General features: G+C 44.3%; 1 protein-coding gene across 1 annotated transcript in view; it reads right to left on the bottom strand.

Annotated features, from left to right (window-relative positions):
* LOC137370301 (uncharacterized) overlaps positions 1–15959 on the bottom strand; it is a 138269-nt gene extending 122310 nt beyond the window's left edge. Inside the window, exons 1-7 of the mRNA XM_068032680.1 lie at positions 15828–15959; positions 15435–15521; positions 13790–13934; positions 8931–8939; positions 6845–7006; positions 5599–5708; positions 4702–4792 (exon numbers count right to left, since the gene is read on the bottom strand). Of these exons, the coding sequence (XP_067888781.1) occupies positions 4702–4792; positions 5599–5708; positions 6845–7006; positions 8931–8939; positions 13790–13934; positions 15435–15521; positions 15828–15959 (736 nt within the window). The remainder of the gene's footprint in view (positions 1–4701; positions 4793–5598; positions 5709–6844; positions 7007–8930; positions 8940–13789; positions 13935–15434; positions 15522–15827) is intronic.
* Positions 15960–19454: the final 3495 nt, after the last annotated feature.

The raw sequence follows: 19454 nt of genomic DNA, 5'->3' as shown, positions 1-19454 counted from the left end.
GTGTATTGTAAAGTGTATCATCTATATCACAAAATACATTTTTCTATCAAACTGTACTTTCGAGACAAATATTTATATTGAACATAATTAACTTCTCAGTTGCAATTATTCCTCAGGACACATAATGCCTGCTGAGTTCTTGCAGTTCTGAATCATTTTCTATTTTCTTCCCCGACAGTTTAATCAGCTCCTCTCCTGCAGTTGCTAATACCTTGCTATGCTCCAGTGCCTTAGGCACCAGATGCCCTTCGATACTGCACCCAAATGGCCATTGAATTTATGGTTGAGTCTTCTTACTGAGTATGAGAACATTATTCCACTTCAGGGCCTCACAAGTGAGCCTGATCCTGCCAACATATTCATACTTCCAGAATAGGCTGTTGGACCTAGTCTAATGGTGACCATGCAACCATTGTTCATTGTTGTAAAAACCCATCTGGTTCATTAATGTCCTTTAGGGAAGGAAATCTGCTGTCCTTACCTGGTCTGGACTACATTTGATTCCAGACCCACAACAATGTGGTTGACTCTTAAATGCCCTCTGAAATGGCCTAGCAAGCCACTCAGTTGTATCTAACTGCTACAAAGTCTAAGCAAAGGAATGAAACCAGATGAACCACCCGGCATCGACCTAGGCACTGGAAACAACAGCAAACCCAACCCTGTCGACCCTGCAAAGTCCTCCTTACTAACATCTGGGAGTTTGTGCCAAAATTAGGAGAGCCGTCCCACAGACTAGTCAAGCAACAGCCTGACATAGTCATACTCACCGAATCACACCTCACTGCCAACGTCACAGACACCACCATCTCCATTCCTGGGTATGTCCTATCTCACCGGCAGGACAGACCCACCAGAGGTGGCGGCACAGTGGTATACAGTCGGGGCGGAGTTGCCCTGGGAGTCCACAATATTGACTCTGGATCCCATGATGTCTCATGACATCAGGTCAAACATGGGCAAGGAAACCTCTTGCAGATTACCGCCTCCCGCCGATGAATCAGTGCCTCTCCCTGTTGAACAACAATTGGAAAAAGCATTGAAGGTAGCAAAGGCACAGAATGTACGCTGGGTGGGGGAACTTCAATGTCCATCACCAGGAGTGGCTCAGGAGCACCGCTACTGACCGAACTGGCCGAGTCCTAAAGGAGATAGCTGCTAGACTGAATCTGCGGCAGGTGGTGAGGGAACCAACAAGAGGGGAAAACATACTTGTGCTCACCAATCTACTTGCCCACGGATGCATCTGTCCATGACAGTATTGGTAGGAGTGACCGCCACACAGTCCTTGTGGAGACAAAGTCCTGTCTTCACATTAAGGATACCCTCCATCGTGTTTTGTGGCACTACCACCATGCTAAATGGAATAGACTTCAAACAAATCTAGCAACTCAAAGTTGGGCATTCATGAGGCACTGTGGGCCATCAGCAGCAGCAGAATTGTACTGAACCACAATCTGTCACCTCACGGCCTGGCATATTCACCACTCTACCATTACCATCAAGCCAGGGGACCAACACTGGTTCAATGAAGAGTGCAGGAGGGCAAGCAAGGAGCAGCACCAGGCATACCTAAAAATGAGGTGTCAGCCTGGTGAAGCTACAACACAGGACTACTTGCATGCCAAACAGCAGAAGCAGCATGCAATAGACGGGGCTAAGTGGATCCCACAATCGAAGGATCAGATCTAAGCTCTGCAGTCCTGCCACATGCAGTCGTGAATGGTGGTGGACAATTAAAGAACTAACAGGAGGTGGTGGCTCCACAAATATCCCCATCCTCGACAATGGGGGAGCCCAACACATCAGTGCAAAAGACAAGGCTGAAGCATTTGCATCCATCTTCTGTCAGAAGTGCAGAGTGGATGATCCATCTCGGCCTCCTCCTAAAGTCCCCATCATCACAGATGCCAGTCTTCAGCCAATTCAATCCACTCCGCGTGACATCAAGAAATGGCTGAAGGCACTGGATACTGCAAAGGCTACGGGCCCTGACAACATTCTGGCAATAGTACTGAAGACTTGTGCTCCAGAATTGGCCACGCCCCTAACCAAGCTGTTCCAGTATAGCTACAACACTGACATTTACCTGGCAATGTGGAAAATTGCCCAGCTAAGTATTGTACACAAAAAGGACAAATCCAACCCAGCCACTTACCGTCCCATCAGTCTACTCTTGATCATCAGTAAAGTGATAGAAGGTGTCATCGACAGTGTTATCAAGCGGCACTTGCTCAGCAACAACCTGCTCACTGACACTCACTTTGGGTTCTGGCACGGCCACTCAGCTCCTGACCTCATTACAGCCTCGGTCCAAATATGGACAAAAGAGCTGAACTCCGGAGGTGAGGTAAGAGTGACCGCCCTTGACATCAAGGCAGCATTTGACCAAGTATGGCATCAAGGAGCCCTAGTAAATCTGGAGTCAATGGGAATCAGGGGAAAACTCTCCATTGGTTGGAGTGAGAAGATGGTTGTGGTTGTTGGAGGTCAATCATCTCCGTTGCAGGATATCACTGCAGGAGTTCCTCAGGGTAGTGTCCTAAGCCCAAACATCTTCAGCTGCTTCATCAATGACCTTCCCTCCACCATAAAGTCAGAAGTGGGAAAATTTGCTGATGATTGCACTATGGTCAGCACCACTTGCGACTCCTCAGATACTGAAGCAGCCTGGACGGGTGGAGCTGCAACACCACTCAAGTAGCTCGACATCACCCAGGGCAAAGCAGCTCACTTGACTGGCACCCCATCTACCACCTTCAACATTCACTTCCTTCACCACCTATGCACAGTGGAGCAGTGTGTACCATCTACAAGATGCACTGCAGCAACTCACCAAGGCGCCTTCACAGCATCTTCCAAACCCAAGACCTCTACCACCTAGAAGGACAAGGGCAGAAAATGCATGGGAACACCACACCTGCAAGTTCCCCTCCAAGCCACATACCATCCTGACTTGGAACTATATCGCCATTCCTTCACTGTAGCTTGGTCAAAATTCTGGAACTCCCTCCCTAACAGCACTGTGGGTGTACCTACCCCACATGGACTACAGGGGTTCAAGAAGGCAGCTCACCACCACCTTCTCAAAGGCAATTAGGGATGGGAAATAAATGCTGCCTTAGCCAGCGACGCCCACATCCCATGAACGAATAAAAAAACCCATCAGCAGCAAGAACCCTGAGTGAATTTCCCTTCTCAGGGATGCTTAGGACAATTGTAGTGTCCCTAACTTCGTACAGACTGAGGATTAAACTAGGTACCTTCCTTCTCTGCATAGCCCAGTTTAGCACTAGACAAACTCTCCAATATGTTGTAAGACCCAGCATTTTGCATTATCTTCCATCCTTTTGGTGTTTTTCCAAGCATGGAAGATTCCCGATTACAATTGGATTATCGGAGAGGCATTTCCTTAAAAGGAGGAATGGAGGGTTTAAAACCTAAACTGGAATCTAAGTCCTTCTCATCCATGGTCTTCCTATTGTTTGTCTTGGAAGCAGCACACAAATCCTCGGAGCAATTTGCACGTTTGACCTCACAAAGGGGAATTCTATGTGAGTGCTGCAGAAAGAGAATAAGATGAAGAAATCCTTTTCAGATAAGTCAACAACACTGAGAGTTTGGGAAATTGCTCTACCTCACCAGGGTACATTAAGCACCTCCTTTTAACGGGTAAAACCATTAAAATTACAAGGACTTCTCAAACAAAATAAATTTTTAAAACTTAAGTAAGCAAATTAAATGAAAGTAGGAAAATCAATACAAAAATTCTACCCACTGATCACAGAAGTAAGTTAACAAAGTAGTCCTAATTTGTAACAGGCAGTGTAAACACAATGTCACTCTTGCCTAGCCACAATGGGACACAACTAAGTGCCTCTTAACAAAATAAACCGTCCATGCAGGACCCACCAGTCTTGGAAGGCAACTTAAATGAAGAGGTCCTCCTTTGAAGTAGGTTGGTCAAATGCAGAGCTAGGCAAGCCTCGTTCAACTAGGACACACTCAAGTATAACTTGTTAAAGTAGCTGTACCACTAAATTGTAATCCAAGTTAGGATGGCCCGACCCAGACCGATTTTGAAACAAAATGAGCTGAAACTAAATTATAATGGTGAAGTGAGGAGCAATCAAAACAAAGATTCACAGGTCACAAATAGCAACACAAAGGGTCATTAGTAAAGTTAGACAAGAAGATTTGGAACTGCTGAATCTTGACTGCATCTCAGTCAACACTAGTTATTCCAAATCTCTGATGAAGCTACTTTGAAAATTTGTGTGCAATTTTATGCACCTTATCTCGGAAAGATCCACTAGAAAGGATTCAAAGAAGAGCAACAGAGATATTTCTGGACTAGCAGCACAGCACATGGACTGTGATGTCCACTAACAAATTGTGTTTCAAATTAACAGTTTAGGCAGTACTAGTTAGCTCACTCACTTCATCTAAACTTGTAAAGAGTTAAGAAAAGGTTTATGATAATTATGCAGGTAGAACTTGAATCAGAGGCCTGCCATATGACAAAAGGCCTGATTACAGAACAAGTTAGATTAATACCCAATCAGATGTCCCTTGATAATTGTGCAAGTCTTAGATCCAAAATATTTGCACATGGGTCCTCAGTACTCAGCTGAGGCTCAGCCTGTTTATGTGAGTCAAACAGTAAAACAACACATTCATTTAACTGATGAGTCACCTCACCTGACGGTTGTGGTATCAGAAGGTTCAGCATGAAGTACTGTTTTCGGTTAGCTCTGTCCTTAATGAGGAACTGATCCAAGGCCGTATATGCCTACGGGATTCAGGAAAAAAGATACTTCATTCATCATACATTCTGAGATTATATAAGTCCTTCCAACCTTCTCCCTTCTTCCCTTCCTTTCATGAAGGTGGTGACTTAGGTCAGAGTACAATTTCTTAGGTGCTGGTAGCCCTCAGGTACTTTAGCCAAGGTTCCATTCGTCTTGTGCACTCAGATTGTGGCCTTTAGTTGGCTATTCTACATGTTTACATCTAATAGCAAGGATCAGTGGACAACAAGTAGGAGCAGCAACCCTGGCTCCCTTTCTCCTCCTCTACCTTAGGTACACTGACATACTTCACGCGCCAGCCTAACTCAGCACAGAGCAGAGGACCAAACTTGGTGCCTTCTTGAACTGTATGTCTCAGTGCCAAACCATATAATGGAATCATACAACAGCAACAATTTACATTGATTTACTCCTCATGTAAAAGATAAAGGTGGCAATTGGGAAGAATAAAGTGGGAAATTTAGTTGGGGAGCACAAAAGCACACTCAAAATGACGGATTTTTAGGAGACATTTGGAAGGCAAGTGGGCAGTGGGATGGTGGGGGCAGGTAGGTGAATGTTTTGGGAGAGAATTCCAGAGCAGAGCATTATAGAGCTGAAAGATCAGCCTCAGTTGGTGGAGTGGAAGGAGGGGGATGAACGGTCATCTCATTGCAGAGGAGTAAAGGTGCATAGGGAGATGTATGGTTGTAGAAAATCACTCAAATAGAGTGGAGCAGTATCAGGCACTCTATTATGCCTTTTGATATGAATGTGAACATTACAATTAATACTTCTATTTACTCACAAGTTGAGACATGTTTGCAGCCATCAATGTCAGACATAATTGTCCTGTATTATCATGAACTCCTGCATCTGCTTGAAACTGCAGTAGCAATCGAGCTGACTCAGATCGATCTGAAAGGGAACATCATAAAAGAGAATGATTTGGTGAAGGCAGGAACTTTAGGTAGAAACAGAAAATGCTGCAGTATATTTACAATTCAATCCATCCCAATCCTCAGGACATCCCCCCTCCTTCCACTCCACCAGCTTGAGTTAGCTATTGAAAATATGCACAGACTCTCATTCCAATTAATTTTTCTCAAGAGTTGGCACCATTAATAATTGCATTATGCTAAAACTAGTCCACAAAATTACATCCTAATGCAGCTCTTCATGACCTACAAACTGGGGGATGTGATCAGTGATGCCTTTTTTACACTTCTATATTATACCAGATATTATAGTGCTTTTTATGCATTCACACACACTGCATACTTTAGTGCACATCAGGCAGCATGTGTAATACAACTTTCTTTAACGCTAGCATCCTTATTGGCCATTAATGTACACGGTGCAGGCTGCAAATAACAGGAGCCAAATGGACCAAATAGAGATGGATTTGGATAGATTGGGGAAAATGGGCTGACAAATGCAAATGCCAGGTGTAATTTACTGCAAACAAGTCCAAGATGAGGAGACAGGGCAGATGAGGGGATGGGGAAAGAGGAATAATTTGTGGGAATATAAAATGAATGATAGTAAACTACAGAATGCAATGATTGAGAGGAATGTTGAAGTCATTGATATAATGTGCAACACTAATAAAGGGGTAAGCAAACTGTTTTGGGTGTAGAGACAAAGGGATAGAACATAAAGTTTATTTATTTTGCTTCTTAAGGCCTCACGTTCCACTGCTGCTCAAATTTAAAAAAAATTGAGGATTTTTCTCGAGGTTGTATCTAATGTCAGGGAGTTTAAAGAACATGGAACCTTTGAAGCACAAACTCAGCAGTGCCGTTAATAGCACAACTGTGTGCTGTGGAAGACGGAGCAGTTTCAGGTGATGCCCCAAGCAGCAGGTAAATCATAGCTCCTGCAAAGTGTGAAGACCCAGATCCTCAGATCAAATGAAATTGATAAGAAAATAAATATTTTAACGTGGCAGTGTACTTGTGGCAAACAGAACCCACAGTATGTCCAGTGATGGCAGGCAAGGGAAAGATCACACCTGAGGTGCCAATCTAATAAAAACAAATCATGAATCTTACCAAGCTCTGTTGCCAGTTGCAGAGGGGTTCGCTGTTTGTAGTCACGAGCCTTTATGTTAGCATTATGTTTCAACAGGCAGTGCAGGGAATCAGCAGCATCGTACTTAGCCGCATAGTGTACTGGCGTCTGCATCATTCCAGACGTCTTCGCTTCAATGTCCACTATAAAAGGAAGATGACAGTGATATGCAATCCTGTGATATTTAGGTTACTGCGTTGTGGCTATGTTTTGTTCTCACCCTACTGATCACTTTATTTTAGCACAATACTTTATTCTACGTAGCAGAAAAGCCAGTGTATTGGTGCACCAGCATAAAAATCACTGATTCTTTCTCTACTGACCAACTGGCAACACCCTATTGTATTGTCAAGATCACCCTATTGTATGGATTTCACCATCTCCTAACCCACCCTTGACGCCCCTGGACTACATATTATAAAAACCTAGAGAAAGTTGTAATCCACACACTGGGGTAGAAATTCGTCAGTGGAACTCAATATCGAACAGGGCATATAATAACGGTTGATTCATTATCACCTGCTTAAGACGGAATTTATACCCCATCACTTTCATACAATATAAAAAGCTTACTAAAAGCAGAAAAGCAAATTGAAATTAATGTTTTGGTCAGTAAAACCACTAAAAACATTGCAATGTCATTGCTTTTCCATATAAATGATGTATAATTTTTAAAAAGGTCCATAGCATATAACCACATTACAATTAATTATGTATCAGTTTATACCAGGCCTGTTACCTTAGTCCTACTAGAGAGTTAGAATGAGTTTTAGCAGTGCTTAGCCAGAGGAGGGGGGTGTGGGAAGAGGAGATGAGCTCTTTTCAGTGGGCTGTAGATTGGCACTTAGATGAGCACTGAAAAGTTAATCAGCTCTTGCATCCAATATGGGCCAGGAGTAAAGGTGAAGCCATATAAACAGGACTTAAAATGAAAAATATCTGTGTCATTGATTTCTGATGAAGTTAATTATCCACTTGAAGATAATCCAATGAATTTTGTTTTTGCATTGGATTTTCTACAGTGTAATCCTGCATAAGTCTCTCTGGACCACACATCATCCCCTAGACAAGAGGTGGATGTGATATAACTCTTTGCCTGTAGCATGAAAAGAAAATTGGACATGGCCATCTGATTCACTTTGAGCCTGTTTCATGTCACAGGGGAAAAACCAAGACCACCAAGGTGTTTAAGCATCTTACTCCCAGACCTCTGCCAAATCCACCCTTTAAGCTGCTGTCAGATCCGAGGTCTGATGATGAAGTGCTCTTTGGGATTGCTGCATGTACCTATGAGCAGACTTCACACTAGAATGCAAAGTCAACTTCTTTGCATGATATCATACCATGGCCAGCACATGAAGTGAAGAGGCACATTATCCACAGCAGCTCTTAAAGGGTTCCTGGTTATCTTTAAGCTGTACTGCTGCCTCAGGGGTAGAAGTGGCTGGAGATAAGGTTAGTCATCACTCCTTGGAAAGTAATGTGAGGGCAGCATAAGAGGATATAGTAGAAAGAAAGAATGTTGTTTCCATGGATCAGTTCTTGGATAGTGGTGAGGAAGTGATAGTCTCTGGAAGGCTGCCAAGGTAAGGATACTTTGCTTAATTTTAAAATACTGCCTGATGTTAGCAATATTTCAAGGTAAGCTGTGCAACATCAAGGAAGGAGAATGCACAGCACTCTGGTAGTTGTACACAAATTTTCCAAATGCACAGGAATGGCCATATTTTAGTACTGCACTTGGTGCTGCTGTAACTTCAATGCATCTACTCTGTGACCCATGAAATGTATCAAGGGACAAACACCAGGCATGCAGCCAACACAGGGGGCTGGATTTTGCAGCCCCCCTCCCTGACGACAGGGGTCATGGAGGGGGGGGGGGGCCATAAAATGCTTCTGGGAGGGGCCTGCCATGGGCCTCGACGCCAGGAAAGCCCGGCCAATTATTGCTGGCGGCGGCGAGGCCTCGTGGCAGCAGCCACCGCCCCCCCCACCCGCTGCTCGGCAATGGGAACAAAATTTAAATATGTAAATGTATTAAAGTTAATGAATTAATTACTTTGCCACTCCCACCGTCTGCTCCACAGTGATATTGCTAACGGTGACTGACACTTCCGCGCCTTTGGATATCCGTTCAGAGATCCGATGCAGGACACTGGTGGGGAGGACGGCGCAGATAAGTATTTCAGTGCGGGAGGTGGGGGAGCACGGTCAAACTAATCCAATTGGTGTCGGGGATGGTGGAAAGGGGTGAAGTTAAAAGTTTATGAACTTTGGGGAGGGGGGGACGGAAGGTCAGGTACACAAGGTAAGTATTTTGCTGGTGGGAGAGGGCAAGGAATGAATTGTATGGGTATTGGGGCAGGTAGCAGAGGGACTACAAACATTTATTTAATTGTTTTTAATGAATTTGAATTAAATATCTCTTTAAAAATGTAAATTGTCATGTGGGGCTCGAAGCCCTTTAAAAATGGTAGTGGCACCTGACTCCATGGCCAGGGACGGATCGCCTGCCCCCTCCACATCATCGGTGGCGGGGGTGGGGGGTGGGGAGGGCAGCCCGCTCGGCCATTTAAATGAGCCGCTGTGCTGAAATTTGCAGCGGCTCAGCGACGTGCAGTCCGGGTGGGCGGACCCTCATTTTTGGAGCTCACTGTTGAGACCGGCGGCGAGTTTATAAAATCCAGCCCAGGGTATCTGCGTACTGCACAATTGGCCCTTTGCAAGCATAAATTTGTAAGGCACATCAGCATGCAATGATTATGGATAGTAAGCTGGCCTGTACTTCATGATTCCTCTGATCTGGTTGTCCTTACACAATGGAATGGACATCAGGACCCATGGGTCCTATTTAGGGCACCGTCCAACTGAAATTCCCTCAGCTAACGTCCAGAGGTGGCAGATAGGGTAAGGCCTTCACTATGTGTGAACAGCTGCAGTACTGTAGCCCCAGGACACCGTGAATTCAATAATGAAACAGCTGGATCAACATGCCCCAACCAGTATACATATATTTATGATGATGTGAATGACAGGTTAAAGAGAGTTGACAAGAGAAATGTGAGGAGATTTCCTCTTTTCCCAATGTCTGTGCTGGGACCAGTGTTCTGGCGAGTCATATAACTAGGGTGGTGGAGAGGGCTTTAAACTAAACAGTGGGGGCGAGTGATCGGGTGAGGGAAGGTATGATAAATTAAAGAGAGAGGACAAGGCAAGAGAGCAAAGTAGCATTAAGGGAAATAATAATCAGAGTGTGGCAGGAAGGGACAGAATGTACAAAATTAAGAGTGTGCAAGCAGCTTAGGCTAGAGGTTGTCTAAGTAGTAAAAAGAACTAAAAGCTCTGTATTTGAATGTGCATAGCATTCGTAACAAGACAAATGAATTGATAGCTCAAATAGAAATAAATATATATGATCTTATTGCCATTGTAGAGACGTGGTGCAAGATGACAAAGGCTGGGACCTCAATATTCAAGGATACATGGCATCTCGGAAGGATAAAAAACGAGGGAGAGGTGGAGGGGTAGCTCTTAATTAAGGATGACACTAATACAATAGAAAGAGGTGAGCTTACTTCTAAATATCAAGATGTAGAACCAATTTGGATAGAGATAAGAAATAATAAATGTAGAAAATCATTTGTGAGAGTAGTTTGTAGGCCTCCTAGTAGCAACCAAACTGTAGGATGGGGTATACTGGAGGAAATAATGGAGGCTTGTGAGAAAAGTGCAGCAATAAACATGGGTGATTTTAATCTACAGATAGATTGATGTATCAGATTGGCAAAGGTAGCAAATTGGAAAATGAGTTCATGGAGTATTTTTGGGGCAGTTTCTTAGAGTAGGACATTCTAGAACCAACCAGAGAGCAGGCCACTCTAGATCTGATACTGTGCAATGAGACAGGATTAATTAATGACCTCATAGTAAAGGCGCCCCTAGATAGCAGTGATCACAACTTGATTTTATTTTGCATTCTTAGCAGTTGGCAGGAAAAAAGACAGAAGCGCAAGGGAAGAGCCAACTGCGAAACAGCCCTGACAACCAATTTTATCTGCAGCACCTGTGGAAGAGTCTGTCACTCTAGTATTGGCCTTTATAGCCACTCCAGGCGCTGCTCCATAAACTACTGACCACCTCCAGGTGCTTACCCAGTGTGTCTTGAGACAAGGAGGCCAAAGAAGAAGAAGTAAAGGTGCCCCTAGATAGCAGTGATCACAACTTGATTTTATTTTGCATTCAGTTTGAGGGTGAGAAGAGTGGATCTAAGACTAGTGTTTTAAATTTAAATAAGGGTAATTATGAGGGTTTGTAGACAGAGCTGGCTAAAGTAAACTGGGAAGTTAGGTTAAGGGATTGGTCAACAGAGATGCAATGGCAGACATTTAAGGAGATATTTCATAACACTCAGCAAAGATACAATCCAGAAGGACACACCATCTGTGGCTAACTAAGGAAGCAAAGATAGTATCAACTTGAAAGAAAATGAGTACAACTTAGGGAAGAGTAGTGGCAGGTCAGAAGATAAAAAACAACAAAGAATGACTAAAAGAATAATGAGAGAGAAGTTAGAGGACGAGAAAAAGCTCGCTAGAAATATAAAAATGGATAGTAAGAGCTTCTACCGGTATTTAAAAAGGAAAAGAGTAAGTAAAGTGAGTGTTGGTCCTCTCGTGATTGAGTCTGGGGAGTTAATAATGGAAAATAAGGAAATGGTGGAGGAACTGAACAGATTTTTTGCATCTGTCTCCACTGTAGAGGATACAAATAACATCTCTGAAATAATTGTGAATCAACAGTTGAAAGGGAGGGAGGAACTTGACACAATTACCATCACTAGGGAAAATTATTCAAACTAAAAGCTGACAAGTCCCCAGGTTCTGATGGATTCCATCCGAGGATCTTCAAAGAAGTGACTGCTGAGATCGTGCATGTATTGGTTTTAATTTTCCAAATTCCCTAGATTGTGGAAAGGTCCCATCAAATTTGAAAATAGCAAATGTAACTCTGCTACTCAGGAGAGGAGGGAAACAGAAAGCAGAAAACTACAGGCCAGTTAGCTTAACATTTGTCATAGGGAAAATGCTGAAATCTATTATTAAGGAGGTTATAGTCGGTCATTTAGAAAATATCAATTGCAATCAACATGGTTTTTTGAAAGGGAAATTGTGTTTGACTAATTTATTAGAGTTCTTTGAGGAAGTAACAATGGATAAAGGGGAACCTGTGGATGTGGTGTACTTGGATTTCCAGAAGACATTTGACAAGGTGCCACATCAAAGGTTACTAAACAAAATACGAGCTCATGGTGTAGGGGGTAACATATTAGCATGGGAAGAGGATTGATTAGCTAACAGGAAACAGAGAGTAGGCATAAATGGGTTGTTTTCGGGTTGGTAAGCTGTAACTAGTGGAGTGTTCCAGGGATCAATGCTGGCGTCTTAACTAGTTACAATCTGTATCAATTACTTGGATGAAGGGACGGAATGTATGGTTGCTAAATTTGCTGATGACAGAAAGATAGGTAGGAAAGTAAATTGTGAAGAGGACATAAGGAGCCTGCAAAGGCATATAGATTGGTTAAGTGAGTGGGTGAAGATTTGTCATATGGAGTATAATGTAGGAAAGTATGAACTTGTCCACTTTGGCTGGAAAAATAGAAAAGCAACATATTATTTAAATGGAGAGAGATTGCCAAACTCTGAGATGCAGAGGGATCTAGGTGTCCTAGTACACGAAACACAAAGTATTAGTATGCAGGTACAGCAAGTGATTAAGACGACAGATGCAATGTCATTTATTGCAAAGGAAATGGAATATAAAAGTGGAGATGTTTTGCTACAGTTGTAAAGGGCATTGGTGAGACCACACCTAGAGTATAGTAGACAGTTTTGGTCTTCTTACTTAAGAAAGGATATAATTGGGTTGGATGCCGTTCTGAGAAGGTTCATAGAGTCATGAAGTTTTACATCTTGGAATGAGAGAGTTATCTTGTGGCAAAAGGGTGGACAGGTTGGGTCTGTATTCATTGGAGTTTAGAAGGATGAGAAGTGATCTTATTGAAACATATAAGATCCTGAGGGGACTTGACAGGGCAGATGTTGAAAGGATGTTTCCCCTTGTGGGAGAGACTAAAACTAGGGGGCACAGTTTAAAAATAAGGAGACTCCCATTTAAAACCGAGAAGAGGAGAAACTTTTTCTTTCAGAGGGTCGTGAGTCTGTGGACAGAGGTGCAGGCAAGGTCATTGAATGTTTTTAAGGCAGAATTGGACAGATTCTTGACAAACAAGGGAGTCAAAGGGTATTGGGGGTAGGCAGGAAAGTGGAGTTGAGTCCACTTACATATCAACCGTGATCTTATAGTATGGCAAAGCAGGCTCGAGGGGCCGAATAGCTGCTCCTAGTTCATATGTATGTTCATATGTAATGTCAGCTGAGGCTCAGTTGGTAACCTTTGAGTTGGAAATTTGTAGGTTCATAGTCCTACTGCAGGACTTGAACACGACAATGAAGGCTGACGCTCCAGTGTACTGAGGGAGTGCTGCACCGTTGGAGGTATTGTCTTTTGGAGGAGATGTTGAACCCATCTGCTTCCTCAGGTGGATGTAAAATGGCACCATTTGGAAGAGCAGGGAGGTTATCCTGCCAATGTTTATCCCTCAATTAACATCACAAGAACAGATTATCTGGTCATTATCACATTGCTGTTTGTGGGAATTTGCTGTGTATAAATTGGCTGCCACAGTTCTCACATTACAGAAGTGACTACACTCCAAAAAAAATTTTATTGGCTGTAAAGCACTTTGGGACACCTGATGGTCATGGAAGGTGCTATATAAATGCTAGTCGTTCTTTCTTTAATAATCTTGTGCAGCTCCGCTGTCACATTATAGCTACTTGTGCAAACATTTATCTTACCATCACAGTCCAGAAGAAAGTCAACCATTTCAGGATAATCTATTGCTGCAGCCACGTGCAGTGGGGTTACACCATAGTTATCAGGCGTGTTAACATCAGCATGCCTCTCAATCAAAAACCTGGCAACATCAGGGTGCCATGTTCGGGCCGCCTATTGACAGAGATATGAAATGTAGTTAGACCGTTGAGCAAGTGCTATTTTAGGAACACTAAACGAGCAGACTCTCTTGGCAGTCTAAAATCAGTTTATGAAGCTGATGGTGTTATCAATAGGTCTTTTCCTGTTACTATTGTAAGACTTTGAAGGATTTAGTTTGACTCTTCTCAAATCAGATTTGTCTGAAAGAATAATGTATTTTATTCAACATATTGCTAAATGCCACGTTTACATGCCATTGTCATAAATGTCAGTGAATAATGAGCATACATATGGTGTCAAGGCTACATTGTAGGAGTGATGTCAAGATTTATCTAGTATAAAGCAGGGGAAACTATTTTTATTCGTCAAGGATAGATTTCCCAAAATACTTGTAGAAAAGCAATTATCCACAATTATTGACAACCACACTTTAAAAGTGATAGATAGGGCTGGATTTTACCCCCAGCCTGCGCACCCCCCACCCCCCCGACGTCAGGAGTTATTGTGGGGGAGGAGGGGGAAAATACCTCCAGGAGAGGCCCACCACTGGCCTTGATGTCAGGAAGGCCCTGCCCCATATTACCGACGTCGTCAAGGACTCCAGGAGGCCCCCCTCCCCACCCCACCGCTCAGTGATGGAAATGTCATTTAAATATTTAAATATATGCTAATTAATGAATAAGTTCTTACCTCATTGCAATGGCCGTCCCGCTCCGATATTCCGGCCAGTTGCCGGAACTCCCGTGCCTTCGGATCTCTAGACAGAGATCCAAGGCAGAACACTGGAGGGGAGAGGAGTGAAGTTTTCAGGGCGGGGGGGAATGGCAAAAACCACCGTGATTGGTGGAGGGGATGGTGGGAAGGGATTAAGGATTCTCAGCTTTGGTGGGGGGTGGGGGGAAGGTCGGGTTCATGAGATTTTGCTGGGGGAGAGGGCAACTAATAAATTGATTAGTCATTGGGTGGGTGGGAGAGGGGATTGAAACTGCTAATAAAGGCTTAAGTTTAATTTTTAAAGACCTGTACCTTTAAAAATTCAAATGGAACTGAAGGGCTGGAAGCCCTTTAAAAAATGGCGCCGGCACCTGCACCTGCACGGTGGCGCCGGACACCGTATCCGGGGATGGAGCGCCTGCCCCCTCTATGTCATCACAGCAGTTCCACGGGGCAAATCCCACCGCTTCTGAAGCAACTGTAAAGATTCCGGCCATAGGGTTCTGATTTCAACTTGCTGAATCACTCTCCATTAACAAATTCACAGATCTCTTTTTATTCGCCTTAGGACCTTTTAATACATTAAAGGTACTCTATAAATGCAGGTTGTTGTTGTTTGATGTTAAATATCAATGAGCAAAAGACAACATTTCTCATGAGCAGCATTTTTATCTATTCAAATTATGATGTACAACTTAGTGCCACAGTTAAAAAGCTACACTAATCACAAATATTAAATCCAAAATATTGGCGACAATATTTTCTCTGAAATGAATCATGCCATCAGGTTCACATTACCCCATGCAAAACACCCTGTCCATATCTGTCAGTAGCATTGATATCAGCTCCATTTTCCAGCAATGTATTCAAGCGCTCCAAATCAATCTAAAAACAAAAGGTTACATATGTTTCTTGGTTCTTAACAACAATATTACTAATAGTTAAACAGAGACTGGGGAAACAGATCCTCATCTCTCATCAAAAGACAGGCACAACACGCAGAGTGGGGTTACATTGGGTGGACTGTAGGTATCTCCTCTTGCCAATTGTGAATATTATCATTTCTCCACCTCTTTATAAATACTCATTTGTATTTAGGTAACACTCATCATGTTGAATTGTGTCGTTGCACTTCACAGTTTGAAGTACAATGACTGTTGCTATGCCAGCCATTCTGCACCACCTACACACCATAAACCGCTGGTACAGGAACGACCGACCAATCTTCCTTCCAGCCACCAATACATCAGCATAGTATAGAGCAATGACTTTGATCCTGAAGCAGATTATGAATGTTTTTTTATCATTTCTTTTAACTGCCATTATCGATCCCTACCTAGCTTCTCCAATCATTCGGCCTGCTCACTTCCATATCAAATAGCAACTATTAGCTACTCACAGGGATGCCTTTTTGCATAGCAGCTCTTTGCTGCATATCCAAATCGATTAATAATACTAATTTATAATGATCAAGTATATTATTTTACAAGTCACATGGTCTCCAAGGTGGCAATTGCCGTCCTTCTGAGTAAGCTGGCTTGACAATGATAATTGTAGTCATATTCTTCCAAGTGACATTAATGCTGCAGTATTGACATTAGATTAAAAATAAAGCATGCTTCACACACACATATGTGTATATCCACATATCCACGTAATGTACATAGAAATTGGGCTTGTCATTCATTGAAGATGTAAATGGAGATAAATTTTAGTTGAAAAGGATCATATTATCTCAGTTCCTGTAATGAAATATTTAAATTTTTCTTTTTCATGTGAATCAGGAGCCTTGGATCACACCGGGTGGTGCTTTCCCCACTAAACTGCCAAGGGAACAAGAGAAAGATTATTTTTCGAATCAGTGCTGGCAGGGAAGCTTCTCCCTGAGAATGCTGATATTGCTGTCAAAATAACAATAAATGCACAAATCCATCCAGACTCTGAACATCGAATTATTCCGGATCAGACCTGCTGTTGTGAATCAAGAGAATCATAAGTGGCAACTTACAGTGCAAAATAACAAGCATAGATACTAATATCTGGGGTGATAGAGGGGCTGATAACATAATGGCATTGGGCACTTGTTGCCCTGGAGTTTTCAACACACTCAAAGGGTGGGATTTCCATTCCGGAGTCGGGACTCCGACATTGTGGTCACTTCCAGGTCCCAACCCCGCCCTGTGTCAACAAAGTGCACACATTGCAATTTTGTTATGTAAAGCAGCTAATTGGCTTAGAGTCACATTTGCCACCCAATTAGCGGACAGACATGGGAAGGAGTGGGACACAGGCAGCGGTGGGCCCGATTTAAAGGGCGGGCAGCAGCCATTGCTGAGGTTGCCAATCGCCTAAGCGATTGGTGAAGGTGCAGAGCAAAGTGCAGTGAGAAAGGAGGACCCCCCCCATGCCAGGACAGCCCCCATTTTTCGGACACCTCACTGGAGATGCTGCTGGAGGTAGTAACTGAACGTAGAGACATCCTGTTCCCTGCCAGTGGCCCCAGCCTGCAAGGCTCACCAAGAGGGTATGGCTGGAGGTGGCTCACCAGGTCAGCAGCACAGGAGTGGTGAAGGTGAACTGGGTGCAGTGCAGGAAATGCTTCAATAACCTTCTCAGGTCTGGAAAGGTAACCTCCTGGTCACCAAACACGAGAGTGCAAAAGAGAGAGGCATCCTGAGGCTGAATAGAGTTCTCCTAACCATGGGAGAGGTGTGTGCTTATGACCCATAAGCATAGGTCAGAACCCTGGTGATGTTGGACAGGAGGCTGGAGTGTAAACTGCAGCAGAGTATGCAAATGAAAAGCTACAAGTGGTGAGGGAGAGCGGTATTGTCTTAACTGCATTTTTATTCATTTTGCAGGCTAAACAGGAGTTGAACGCCAGGGAGAATGAGACGGCACGCCAGGACGGTGGGGTACCACAGCTAGTTGACACACTTTGAGGAGCTGGCCCTTGACTTGGCCAGATCATCAAGACACAGGCACACTAGGGATGGAGAAACAGAGTCCGTCATAGACAGGGTGAAAATAGCTCAACATCACCATGTTCTGGGGATGCATGGCAATGCTCCATGTGCAATGAGCTGTCAAAGCATGACCTGTCATCTCATTGCTTTTAGCAGCGAGAGCATCTGTTGACTGTCGCAATCTCTCTTCTCCATCTTCTCTTATGTCTCTCACAGGGCCAGCTGCAGAGGGGCAGGAGTCCACACAGAGCCAACAAGATCCTGAGTGGTTAGAGGAGGAAGACACCTCGGAACCTGCACTGTCATATCTTTCCTGCATACCCTCCACCAGCTCATATACTCGCACCTCGGTGAGTCCTCGCACGTTATTAGAGAGGGTGACACGGGGTGAATCACACGTAACATCAGAGCAGGCGGATAAAGGGGAGACACAGTCAGATGTGGCCAGTCCCCTTTGGAGAATGGAGGACAGACACAGCCATGCTCAACAGAGTGGAGATGAGGATCCTATGGAGTCACAATGCAAGCAGCTCTACCTGGAGAACCAGTGTGAGATGTGTGCCCACATGTCAGAGTTACCTGAGGCACTCCATAGTCAATTGGATGAGAATGGAGGAGTCCATCCAGCTCATGTGCTCCACAATGTCTCAGTGCTTTGAGTGCATGAGCTCCTCCATTGAGAGAGTGGACAACCTCATGGAGAGCCTTTTTTTATTCTTTTATGGGATGTGGGCATTGCTGGCAAGGCCAGCATTTGTTGCCCATCCCTTATTGCCCTTGAGAAGGTGGTGGTGAGCTGCCTTCTTGAACTGCTGCAGTCCATGTGGGGTAGGTATGCCCACAGTGCTGTTAGGAAGGGAGGATTTTCACCCAGTGACAGTGAAGGAACAACAATATATTTTCGAGTCAGGATGGTGTGTGACTTGGAGGGGTACTTGCAGGTGGTGGTGTTCCCAAGCATCTGCTGCCCTTGTTCTTCTAGCTGGTAGAGGTCGCGGGTTTGGAAGGTGCTGTCGAAGGAGGCGAGGCGGGTTCCTACAGTGCATCTTGCAGATGGTACACACTGCTGCCACTGTGCGTCGGTGATTGAGGGAGTGAATGTTTGTAGATGGGGTGCCAATCAATTGGGCTGCTTTGTCCTGGATGGTGTCGAGCTTCCTGAGTGGTATTGCAGCTGCACCCATCCAGGCAAGAGGACAGTATTCCACAACACTCCTGACTTCTGCCTTGTAGATGGTGGACTGGTTTTGGAGAGTCAGGAAGTGAGTTACTCGCCGCATCACTCAGAGTGGATGCAGGAACAGCACACTGACATGCATGGAATGCATGTCGTAGTCTGTAGCATTGACTGCTCAGTGGCACAAATGGTGCAATGAAACTTGGAGTGGATGCCAGCTGCTTCCCAGCTGGTGCTTCACTCCAGCGATCAAAGGCACCGTGAAAGGGCTGAAGTGAAGGTGGATGGTGATGAGAGGCCACCCCTCACGGGACTCCATCGTCACCCTCTGCCTCCTTGGCCCCTCCGATGGATGAAGCATCTGTAGACTGATGCCCAGTGACACAGGCTGCCCCTGCAGTGATGCCGGTATAGGAGCCTTTGAAGCTACCATACCCCCCCCCAGCACCTCCATGCTGAGGCCGACCGCCACGGGCCTCTCAGTCCCAGACAGGCCCAAGTGAGGAGTCTGCCTCCACCCCAATCCTCCGCCAAGGGGGAGCACTCTGTAGTAGTGGCCAGAAGTGCAGGCCACCGTGTCAGTAATGCCACTTTGTGGGTCACTTGGGTTTTTCTAAAGTAATAATAGTTCACTGTTGAGCAATAAAGCACTGGGAAAGTTGTTGCACTAAGGCT

Source organism: Heterodontus francisci, chromosome 5, assembly GCF_036365525.1.
Source record: "Heterodontus francisci isolate sHetFra1 chromosome 5, sHetFra1.hap1, whole genome shotgun sequence".
Classification (NCBI taxonomy): Eukaryota; Metazoa; Chordata; class Chondrichthyes; order Heterodontiformes; family Heterodontidae; genus Heterodontus; species Heterodontus francisci.
Note: the sequence above shows the minus strand (reverse complement) of the source record. Positions and strands in the feature narration are given on the sequence as shown.